Here is an 11,970-nt window from a genome sequence, read left to right as displayed (position 1 = left end):
TTAAGCCTCATTGTAAATCGATTTCGCATTGTATTCAGTATAGTTCAATCAGATATTCTTCTCATCGCTTCATAATACTTATCTCGTCCCAGAGACCCTTTACTCCACCGTAATCTCAACCTTGTTCTTGTCTATCCCAACGCATCAGCACTCGATTCATCTCACTCAATCATTAGATAGGTGCACTTACAAAACGCAACGTGATCCCTCAAATCAACAGCGCCCTCGAGCGGCTCCTTATAATACCACGCCGCATTCTCATACTTGGCACCTACAAAAACCCATCAGCACTCACTCACTCACTCACTCATCCTCACTTCTTAAGAAGACATGTATATACTCACCATCAACATCAATGCTATAGTAGCTCGCATCCCCCTTCCACGGACAATAAGTACTCTGCTCCGTGCCCCGGAAATACTCCTTCTTCACACTCTCAGGCGGGAAGTACACGTTCCCCTCCGTCTCGCGCCACGCCGTGGCCTCCGCAACAACAGTGCCGTTGATGCGCGCCGTGGCGTGGCCGGTTCGCGGGACGACGGGCTTGCCCATTTTGCCGAGCGTTTGGCGGAGGAATGGCCGGAGGAACGAAATGGTGAAAAAGTTGTTTGTTTTTGCTTATGGTACCTGCTTAATGGGTACCTTAGAGGTAGTAGTTGGTGATTATGATTAGAATTGGTGTTGTTCGAGGTTGTGGTTCAATGGTTGATTCTCTTGGGATGCCTTGCAAGATATATATAACAAAACAAAACTGCCGGCATGTGGCTGTGACGAAGAGCTAAAAAGAGCATCCAATTGATTTCTAATACCGCATCACACATTGATTTCAACTTGCATCTCATCTCGTCAGCTGCGGGGTCAAACTGCCGTTTCGTCATCGCGCCACAAGTGCTGAATAGATTCCAAATCAAATCACATACCCAAAGACCCCTGATTTCATCGTCGTGCTAGTCGCCTCTTAAGACTAATATCCTTACTGTATCTTCACACGGCAAGGCATACTCGCAAGAAATGCTGCATTTGGAATATCAATTCATATCAATTCATCTTCATATTTCTACATATTAAACAATGAAGAGCACTCTCTATGCAAAGAGTCTTTCGCTATGCAACCCCCGACAGAACCAGCCATGGGAATCCTTCGATTGATCAATCCACCTCTATGCTCATTGTAATCTTCCTGTCCGCGAGGGTATTCCGTCTCGTATTAAGTATCGTCAACGCCATGAAAAATGCAAAGCCTCTGCCCATCTTTTTTTTTTGTCCTTTTTTGTCCTTTTTCATTTTGCAAATAGCCAAAATTATCATGTCAAAGTTGCAAACGCCACGCTAGAGCCATTGTTGTAAACCACCATTTCCCCCATCACAAGTTAATCAGGTCAATCTCTGAGAAATCTGGCGGATATCTGCCGTACACCACTCGCACTTTGCTGTCAAGCGCCGTGCCCTCGTTGCTGATCCAAATGTGCTCGCTATACTTTTGGGTTCGGCGGACCTCGTCGTCACTTATGCCCATGTCGTCTCGAGGAATCCAAACGACAGGTCGGCGGGCTCGCAGAGCCGAGTGAAGGAAGGCGTGTCGAACCAGGACATCTCTCTCCTCTGGGGTAAGGTCTTCGATTTCGTCGTGGATCCCTCCGTACAGCGCGTCTCCTATGGCACGCTGCGCTTCGAGATCCTTGCTTCGTTGTTTTCGCCGATATTCAGCAGCCTGAGAGTTGTTGTCCATCATAGCCAACTTTCGGAGTTGATTGCCGCCGTCTTTTGCCCATGATCCCACCTGCTTTCCGCCTCCTTTGGCCCAGGATCCCACTTTCTTCACAGGGTTTGCAATTCGCACTTTTCCCTTTGCTGATGGGATGTTGCTCAGCTCGATATCTTCTCTGCCCTCCATCGAGGTAGAAGCCTTTTCTGCTGTAGCGCCCCTCTCCCTTTTGCCGCCTTCAGCATCATCGTTATCCTCATTGTCTGAGTCGCCCGATAGCCCAAAGCGACGGTCCTGAGCTCGCTGGAAGGCTTCATCACGGAGCACAGCCTCATCTTCAAATGTGATGGGCAAATATCGGAACAGGGGTGAAAATGAGTTGTTGAGAAGGATTTGGTAAAGAATGGTGAGGACCAAGACCACGATCATGACGATACCATGCGGCGTGCAAGTATGGGTGCCAGACTCATCTACTACAATGAAAAACAAGCCGGCCAAGCAGAGCTCCATAACGTAAATGCCCGTAAACGTTTGATTGAGTGCTCGAGGGTACAGCACACCACCAGTATCGACTTCAAATCGAGTAACGTAAAGCATGGAATACCGCTGAGCAACCCAGAGGAGCCCAAACGTGATGACGGCAAAGATAGAAATGAGCGGCGCGACGACGCTGTAGATGATGGCAATGCAGGCAAAGTTTGTGTAGACGGGAAAGAATGTTCCCCAGTTGACATCACTCAGCGTAGTGTTTCGAGACCACTTGCTGCGTGCGGTATTGTCCAGCAACCGAGACAAAATGAACCATACAAAGAGGGCACCGATCTGCAACAAAGTACCGGAACTGGTGGACATGGCCTGGAGAATCATGTAAGAAAAGAAATAGTTGGCGGCCTTGGGTAAATTCGTTGCGAGGAGATCTAAAACGGCCTTGACAGAGTCGAGCTCCGCAATGTTGTCGACCAGTTTGTCAATCGAAGCGGCAAAGAACGAGGCAATAGAGACGATCAGGAAAACCTGGACAAAGAGGAAGGCAAAATAAAAGATTTGAACAAACTCCGACTTTTGGGCTCCCGTCTTGGCGCCTTTGATCTCAGCAAGAATATTCAGAATCATCGGTACAAGGAAGAGGAGCAAAGCGAGCACAGCAGCTGGAAGAACACCTGCAATACCCTTGGCCGCATTCTCAAGAGCTTTGTTATCCCTCAGGAAGGCGAGCCAAGATGTCTGTTGGATAAGCTGATCCAGCTGACCCAAAGCGGCCGTCCATGCTACAGGAATCGCCCACAGGAAGATCATGGCCAACACAATGAGGGTGACGGCACCAGTGCGAACCCATTCCTGCCACCAAGAGAGGGCCATGTTGCTCCAAATGACATCTCGGGGCGAAATCTCATTCACTCGTGGCGCCATTTGTCTGGGGATATGATGGATGATGCTCTGGCAAGCCATGTGGGCAGCCACCTGGTGGTTGAACTGTATAAAGGCCGAATTCATCAAGGGGAACCGCTCGGGATGCTGCTGATCTTCCTCAATTTCCATATTCAACCGGGCCAGCTCGGTTCTGCACCAATAAATGGTATCGACCTTTGTGTTAAACAGCGGAAGGCCGGGCAGCCATGAGACTCCCCAGGGCGGTAGTCGATGGGTAGGACGATCCTTTTTCCTGAGATATTTCGCCCACTCGGCCTGAGTTTCTTCTTCCTCCACTTTATAGTCCTCGTTGAAGTAGACAGCGGGGTAGTCGCCCGTCTCGGTGGCCTTTTGGCTCGTAAAAGGAAGGACGCCCTTTATATTTTGCCACACCGTCCTCTTTTCAGATCCTTGCTTGCCTATATAGTCGTCTCCCTCATTCTGCTGAGGGACGGGAGAGGCGTATCCACCAGCAGGTGTTTTCCAAAACTCCCAGAACTTTGGTTCTTCCATGTTGTACATGTCTTCGATGTTTTCGAGCTTTCGAACCGTGTTTCCTTCCACCGTAACCGGTCCATTCTGTCGAATAGCTCTGGCGGAACTGGTCGAGGCATTTGATGGTCCTCGCGAATGTGTTTGCGTGCGATGGGCTTCAAAAGACTGATAACCTCGAGTTGGAGCGTCATCCTCTCCAGCGGATGTCGGTTTGCGTCCCAGAGTTATAAAGCCATTGTTTGTCCCAAATTCATCCATCTGATCGCCAGCCTTGTTAAAAGCTCCCTTGATATTCCTTAGCACTGCCACGCTGCTACCATCAGATGAATGCGACCTCCGGCCATCCTCAGAGTCCGAGGATGATTCATCGGATTCCTCTTGGACGTTGTGGAGTTTGTGTATCTTTCTATTGTGCTTATCCTCAATCCGTGACTCTCGAACGCCCTCAGCAACTGTGTGCGGGATGTGGTGCTTCTTTCCATCATTGGTTCCTTCGCCACTGTTGGCCATTCGTTTGGCCTCTGCATCTTCCTCAGCTTGGCGAGTGGCTTTTTCTTGCTTCGATAGCCCTTTGCGCTGCTTCTTTTCTTCAGCATTTCGCTTTTTAAGTTGGGCTCTCTTGGCTGCCCGAATCAACTCAGTCTCGGCGGTCTCGAGCTGGGCGTGAATATTTTTTCGAAGCTCAACTTTCTCCAGGAGACTTGTTAAATCACGATTGATCCAGATATTCCGAATGCCACCTGGGAAGACGTCGAACAAGCCAGACAGCGCATCCTCACTGAGCCACTTGGAGGGGATGGAGTTGACAAGCACTGTTGTGGCAGAGGCTCTGAGTCGGTGCTCCGCACTGGTCAGGTAGTCTTGACGAACTTTGATGTACGCGCGCATCTCGAAGAAGATGACTCCACAGACCCAGAGGATGACAAGAATCGCCATCACCAGATGAGCGGCGTAGCGACCAGTCTCCGTCGCCTTGACATTACCCCAGGCCAAAGTGTCCAGGCCTGTAGGTACAAAGGCAGGATCGGTGCTGTTGGTGCTCGAACTAGTGCTGTTGGTGCGGAAATCAATATTTTTGCCGCGACCGCCAACATAGTTGATAGGAACCAAGATGGGCACCACGATGGCGCAGATGGGGATAAAGATGATGAGGAGGGTTTTCAGATATCGAAGGAAAAAGTAAGCGTCCAGCCCGCACTTGTTAATGACTTGTCGGTCATTGTACATGATCAGGGCCCTAATCATGGTAAAGAAGTTGTTTGGCGGCGAGTCGGTTCGTTCGCGCTCGGGGACAAGATACGTCTTTGGCTTGCTGCGAGAGAGGTCATCGTCAGCCCGCAAACATTCATCACACACCACCACACGATGCAGGTACTTACAAAACCCTTGCTAGTTTGTTCCTTAGAAGCATAAAAAGTAAAAGCTGTACGAAGAAAATGATGACGGAGACCAAAATGGCCGTCAAGAAGCTGACAATGCCGATGCCTTCGCTCTTCTGGCCATCGCCCGCCTGCTGCGTATCTCGTCGTGCCAGAGTGGCTGCCGTCGAGATGATCGCATGGGCCCATGGCTGGTCGCCACCTAATGATGTTGTCTCCATGGCGGGAGGGGAGAAACGAGGCGCGCCGCCGTCGGAGAGGAGGTAAATTGGTCGCGCAACGCAAAAGATACAGATAGGAGGCTAGCTATGCTCGAAACGAAGAAATGCAGGTATCATTTGTCCAGAGGTAATGGATATATCGTGGCAAGTCGAGTTTTGTAGGGGCGGCGGTACGTCGATACTGATAATGCCCCTCTGGGGGCTTCGAGGGATGCGTTCAGGGTTGTCGAAGAGAGACAAAAGACAGCCGTGCTTTGCAGTCAACAGTCAAAGGAGAGAAGGGCTAAAAGAAAAAGGAGAAGGAGAGGTCGGCTACAATGACGGCGTTTGCTAGCTGTCTCATTGAAGCGGTGGAGAGAGCAACCGGACCTTGTTGGTGGAGAAGTTTTTTTTTGTCTCCTTTGCTGAACGAGCTTGGACGTGTCAATGAAGAACGGGAATCAATCAAATCAGATGCTTGTTCAATGCTAGTGCCTTGTTGCACGATAAGGTCATAGTGTGCCGTAGTGCAATCCCTTGCCCTTGAATCCTTGTTTCTGGGCATCTCGTCCAGAACGTCATGCGCGGCCGTGATTGGCAGCTGGTGGTTGGGAAGCGCGCATATCGTTCGCCATTGGAAACAGCGCCAGTGACATCAGAGGCGGCACAAAGGCCCTGTCTTTGCCTGTCTGAGCAGCGGGTGCGGCATGGATCAGCGCGGGTACAGGCGCCAGCCCCAAGCCTCAGTGAGCACCTTGATTCGCACAGGTGGCTGCGATACGCTGTTGGCGCTGCTTCAAGTGCTGCACCCCACTCCCCTTCCAGTGGCTCAGGGCCTCTCATATTGGCTCCCGCCAGGCTGGAATGGTGATGCAGGGCGGGCGAGACAAGCGCTTCGGCTCTCGTCTCTTGCATTCTGTATTACGAGTACTACTGCACACAGCCTTATTTTAGCAGCTGGCGGCAAACAATTTTACGCGTGTTGCCGAGGGAGTAGGGGTACATGTTCAATGTACCTAATACTCCGCTGTATCTTCAGTACCATCTGTACTGATAGTGATTCAACAAAAAGTCCCCGTCAGCACATGGACCCGACTTGAATGGAGGAGGTGGATGATAAAAAGGGGGCTAGTGGGCAAACGGCGGTATGAGTTTTGGCAAGGCCAGTGGCAAGTGGGTTCGCTGGAGCAGCCACTCCGGGGTAGCACAATCTGAACACAAAAACCTTGGAAGCGATCCATATCTCGCCTTCATTGACGTATGCGGCAGCTCATAACGCGCTACAGCCCCCGCAAACAGGACAATGAGGGTGCACAACGTTTGATGCGTAACCTTGGATACGGCACCACCAGAGGGTGGGCGAGAATGGACTTTTATCGTTGCGACTCATTCCAAACCACTTCCGGTGCTTCTTGAATGGCTGCTGGTCTTTTATCACTTCTCGAGAACCCCCAGACTCGTACCTTGTGGCTGCACGCACTTAGCAATGTACGGGCGTGCAGCGGGCAAGACCACAATGGGAAGCGCGTCTGCTGCTAGCACGGGTTGTTAATATAATAAACTTACATTAGTTCTTTATTCAAAAATTTGACTAAAAGAATTTGTGAAATCGTTTTTTCTTTTTTTGTTCGACAGCCTCCGGTTTCTGAGAAGGGTATCTGTATGGTGTTGCGCTTTTGCAGGTGTTGGATACATGTAGCAGGTACCTAGGAGAGCTACAGTGAAAACTTGGAACGTCATCACCAGGCCAGCAGCAGTGCATTTGCTTTCAAAGGGCCTATAATTTCATATCAATGAATAAAGTCATGAACTGAACTGTTTTGTGTGAGTAGCAAGGTTACGGATTTCTCGTCGGATGTAAGTGTGAATTGGCGTGATTTATGTCTACGGATTGTTTTCTCAAGAGAGAGAGACTTTCGTGTTATAGTCACGATGTCACGGGGGTAGACCATGAAAATGGGATACTGAACGGACGAACAAAATATTTGCCTTTCTTGGCAACATAGAGTTAGGCATTGGTAATAGCATCTGTAACTATTGCTACATTTCTCCAGTATCCACTACTATGATTGTGACTCCCAAGCACTATTGGGACACGATGGATACATGTAGCCACTCCCCAGAAATGTCACGATTAATATAAAATACCCAAAGAATTTACAGGCCGTTCCCTATAAGCAACTAATGGTCCCATCATATGCCTCTATGATGGGTCCGTACAATTGATCAGGGTCCCCTGCAGGCGTCCCATAATTCACGCCGCCCTCCATATCCATTGGGAAGAGAATCTTCCTGATTTTCATGCAGAGCGGCTTGACAATATCCATTGCCTCTGGGAATTCACGTACAATCCGATCCATGCCATTTTTGCTCATATGAAATGACTTGGCATCCGCGATTGTGGTAAAACTCCCAGTTTCCCATTGGTGAAGACTACTACCTTGTGGCGGTGACTCCCCGCGTGTAAAATCCTTGGTCCATGATTCACGTGCGCACATCCAGATTAATACATAGAAAAAGGACTCTAGGTCGTGGCGGTAGGTGTGATCAACTTTCGACAACACCTCTATTGCCATAAACCGCATCGTTCCAACCCGATGCTGTGCTCCACTTGTATCACTGTCTCTCACGCTGGCAAGATCAAGGTCGATCAGCATGCCCTTAAAGCCATCCTCCGTCTCAGGCTTCGTAATAATGATATTGTTTGATGAGATATCGCGATGGAGAATGTTGCCCCTCGTGTAGAGAGATTGATGTGCCTTGATTGCGTCTCGGAGCGACTCTAGCAGCTCCTTGATTGTATTGAAGCTGCTGATGACTCGACCAGCTGGTGAGACAACAAGACAGGAATATATCCTATTCTCCCACAAGTCTTCACAAGGAGTGTGTAGGCTCAGCTTAGTCTGATCGACCGACTGCTGATTGTCAACTGCCGTGACAAGTTTCGACCTCGCGCTACCGAATCGCAATCTCTTGGAGATGGGTGAATCGCCAGAAGTATGTTCAGACCCTAACTCGCGCTTCTGACGTGTCGTCTGTATACTTACAGGCGCCGGATCATTAAATTCGACGTCTTCCGTTTGAAACCGATGGTGTTCCGGAAACTGTAGTCCCTCTCGTAGCTCTGCAATGGTAGTGATTTGGCGATACGCAACCACTCTTGCCACCCCCCGAACACCCCGTCTCTCTGCAAGCTTTAGATTTTCCACCTCTGCATTCCGCTTATCCGGCACCCACGAGAACTTTGCGACATGCCCGTTTCGAGTCTGAAAGCATGTAGTCCCGCGAGACACAATGGCATTCCGCCTCACTATCGGCCGCACCAGTCTAACCCTCATTTCGGTGCTATCTCCGCCATCCAATGTGACATAGTGACGGTCGTCTTTTCGTTCAGTAAATGTGTCCAAGCCCATCGCATTGTCATCCATTGTGCTGTACCCGACAAGAGCGCGCGCAATCTTATCCGGCTCGTCGTGGATGTCGAATGGCCCTGAGCTGTAAGCCCCAGATCGATCAAATACCCAAAGCTCCATCGTAGAAGCGCAGAGGGTGAATCCATGGGCGAATCGACGAGTCGGATAGTCGATAAAGAGCCCTCGCACGTGGCGCGCAAGTTGGAGGAAATCTGCCTTGAATTCGCCCGAGTCATACAACTTCTTTTGCTGTCCAGCGACAAGGGCATCTTTGTACTCAAAGATGCTGTTTGCGGCGGCGGCTGGTGTTTGAAAGAAGAGATCCATCTGTCCTTTCTGCTCTTTAAACTGGTTGGCGGTCGTAGTGGTACGGAGCTTGTATGGAGCATCAGCTAGAAAGCGGTCTTCCAGAGAGCGAAGCCAATCCCAGACAGGTTCTTCGTCGGAGACAGACGGGAAACCCGTCCACTTCTTCCCATCGTGCTCCGCCATCACCGCTTGTAACATCGTTTGGTGTTCTTCGGACCAGCCATTGGAGTCAAAGAATTTGTCCCAGAACCCTCCCACATTGCGAAAAGTGCATTCTTTGATCTCCTCAAAGAGTTCTACATCGTCAATGTAGCCTGTTTCGCTACCCGTACGTCGGCTAGAGCTAGACTTGGCGTGCGTTGCCTTTAAGGCTTCCTGTAGTTTGATTATGGAAGAAGGCGGTGTAAGCTCGCTGAAAGTATCGATTAGGTCAAAGACCTCAATCCAGATGAGTTCGTCCCGAGAATTTTCACCGATATGGCGGATGAGAGGGCGAAATCGGTCCAGTCCTGTGCCACCTCGAACGAGATGCAGCATATTGAGCAATTCGATTGCAACAGAGCTGCCGTATGGAGTGGTCAAGTTGAATGCAGCTGCAGAGCCAATGAGGAAGCCCAAGATGCGCGCGACATCTTTGAGGGATGGGTTGTGGCCATCGGACTCTCGTAGATTGTCTGGGAGAAGTTTCAGCTCATCATTAAGTGGGTTTTCTGAGATAACCTTGATCTGCTGCTCTGACAGGGGCATCTAGACACCACGTACGGAGTAGAGATGACAGCCAATCGCATCAAAAGGTACCTAGGTAAATGGAGTAGATATAGAGGAGATAGCTAGAGGTCTTATAGTAGCAATAGGTAGGCAGAGGTATAGTAGATATGTATACCAAAGCACCCGGGCAATTAATGGAAATCGTGCAGTATCTGCCTGTACCTAGGCAGGTAGGAGAACTAGGAGGTACCTAGTAGGTATAGTAGGTAGGTAGTGAAGTTCTGCTGGAGACAACATAAAGCGCGTCTTCTCGTCCGTGGCTCACGTGGTGAGACGAGTATGGAGTACAGACGTGCATGTAGAACACGCGAAATCACGTGGCCGAAACCATGCCTGCCGGACGGTGCCAAGGGTATTACATGTACCCATACATCTGGATATGTACCAACCATTGAACTCGTCTATCGGGCTATAGAAGAAATCCAGAGACCTGCCGCAAAGTACATATATCCAGGGATGACAACAAACGCGTTTATACGACTTAATATGGCCGCATTTTATGGAAATATATCGGATTCAAGGCCTTAAAAGCCCTTCCTCCATCTGTCAATAGAATATCTAACCATGTATAATATCTAGAGTGAGAATAGCGATATCAACTCGTTGAGCTTGGTATGGGGGCGTGTAGGCTTGGCCTCTCTCTCACCCTCATCGTCAGGGGGTATGAGCACTATTATTCAGGAGAACTGGCAAGTGTCATGGCCTGCCTCATCTTTCTTCAAAGAACTCCCGGACCTTTTACAAAGGCACATATCTCCTTCATGCACTCGATGGAATGCAAATCTTGGCTCATGGTGTGCTTCGTCCCACCTCCAAAGATCATCTTGTCATCAATTAGTTCGAAGATATGCTTGGTCATGGTATACTTTGATGCATCGACGCTCGATGCATCACCGTCGAACATGGGGAAATAGCTCGTCTCAAGATCCTCACAGAAGTAGACTCCCCCGGGTTTGATCGTCCTCCAGAGGTGTTGAAGTGATATGACCTGCTGGTGCATGAAATGGCCGCCGTCGTCAACAATGACGTCGAATTCCCCGCCTGTAGCCTCGATGAAGTCCTCTAAGAAGTCCGGGTCGCCCTGATCGCCCAAGAACACGGTCGTTCCCGGTCTCCACTGGAGTTCGGCCCATCGGTGGGTACATTCGACGTCGTTGTCGATGAAGTAGAGGTCGACGTCTTCAAAGTACTCTTTCCAGGTCCAGTACGATGCGCCAGGTCCATAAGGCTGCGTGAATGTTCAGTCTATATATACATGTACGAAGCCATCAGACCGAGAACGTACCACATCGCAACCGAGACCAATCTCCAATACCTTTACCCTCTCAGAGCGCAAGGTCTGGAGGTACTTGCCGTACATAAAATGATATTGGTGCTTCGTAACCTTATCGGTTCCGTACTTGAGCGCAATGTCGAGAAAGGCCTTGGGACCGCTGAAACAATGTGAGAGAAGTCGAAGCAGAGGGGATACACGTCTTACGTTTGGAGCGAAGTCTCTCGACCCAACGCCGGCACATGCATGGGCATTTGGATAAGAAAAGCAGCCAGCGCCGACATGCCCATGGCGGCGAATCTGGCGAAGCATGCGCTTAACAAACGACGACTTGTCATCTTAGAGACTAGGAAAACAGAAGATTCTATCTATTGTAGCTTGGTGTTCGACACGCTCTAGCTGGCCTCTTCTCACCACGTAACCATTTAAAGAGGGGATGAAAAGTCCCACGCCGGTGACAAGGCTGCAGCGGTTTAATATTAACACATCGTGTACATGTATACATGTAGTTAAACACCCTTGGGTGGGCACCTCGCTTCCGTGAGGATTTCAACTCCCTGTTATCACTACAAGCCTCGGTTCCAATGTTGGACGTATGATAAAGTATTTTTAGGCTAGTTAGCCGATATGTTCTCAATTATCATTCTCGCGACATCTCATTCTGTCAACCCCACTAGAAGTTGATCGTCGAACTGCTCTGTTTTTCTATATGAATGGCATGAAGTTTTTTCCGAACTATTTCTCTCTTTGTACATACATGTATGGGATTAATTTTAATCTTCCCCTTTTGTTAGGTAGCAATACTTTGATTGGTAATTGTGATGTACGATATGCAGCTATTTCCCTGATCATTTGGCGAGGCTTTCTAAACGGGCTTCGCTCAGCAGCATGTAGATATCGGGGCCAATATCGCTTCCCTTCCAGCATCTTTCCTTTTCCTTCAAAGGTCATAGTCTGGGGTTATTCGCAATGGATCAATGCCAGCGTCATGTTGAACTTTACCTAGGATATGTACATT

At 49.4% G+C, this 11,970-nt stretch overlaps 4 protein-coding genes across 4 annotated transcripts; all 4 read right to left on the bottom strand.

Annotated features, from left to right (window-relative positions):
- Positions 1–6: 6 nt before the first annotated feature.
- Positions 7–716, bottom strand: TRIVIDRAFT_110616 (uncharacterized protein; the record flags this gene model as incomplete). The annotated part of the gene is made up of 3 exons (XM_014101014.1): positions 7–131; positions 191–271; positions 345–716. The coding sequence occupies 3 exons, from the start codon at positions 550–552 to the stop codon at positions 100–102; spliced, it is 321 nt and encodes a 106-aa protein (XP_013956489.1).
- Positions 717–1,363: 647 nt separating this feature from the next.
- TRIVIDRAFT_28473 (uncharacterized protein) lies at positions 1,364–5,210 on the bottom strand (the record flags this gene model as incomplete). Its single annotated transcript, XM_014101013.1, has 3 exons — positions 1,364–4,012; positions 4,064–4,922; positions 4,990–5,210. 3 exons carry the CDS (start codon positions 5,208–5,210, stop codon positions 1,364–1,366), a joined length of 3,729 nt encoding a protein of 1,242 aa, XP_013956488.1.
- Positions 5,211–7,360: 2,150 nt separating this feature from the next.
- TRIVIDRAFT_191091 (uncharacterized protein) lies at positions 7,361–9,448 on the bottom strand (the record flags this gene model as incomplete). Its single annotated transcript, XM_014101012.1, has 1 exon — positions 7,361–9,448. The coding sequence occupies one exon, from the start codon at positions 9,446–9,448 to the stop codon at positions 7,361–7,363; it is 2,088 nt and encodes a 695-aa protein (XP_013956487.1).
- A 949-nt stretch (positions 9,449–10,397) lies between these two features.
- On the bottom strand, positions 10,398–11,242 carry TRIVIDRAFT_60870 (uncharacterized protein; the record flags this gene model as incomplete). The annotated part of the gene is made up of 3 exons (XM_014101011.1): positions 10,398–10,907; positions 10,965–11,112; positions 11,160–11,242. 3 exons carry the CDS (start codon positions 11,240–11,242, stop codon positions 10,398–10,400), a joined length of 741 nt encoding a protein of 246 aa, XP_013956486.1.
- Positions 11,243–11,970: the final 728 nt, after the last annotated feature.

Source organism: Trichoderma virens, assembly GCF_000170995.1.
Source record: "Trichoderma virens Gv29-8 chromosome Unknown TRIVIscaffold_6, whole genome shotgun sequence".
NCBI lineage: Eukaryota > Fungi > Ascomycota > Sordariomycetes > Hypocreales > Hypocreaceae > Trichoderma > Trichoderma virens.
The sequence above is the reverse complement of the archived record's forward strand: the minus strand, read 5'-3'. Positions and strand labels throughout refer to the sequence as shown.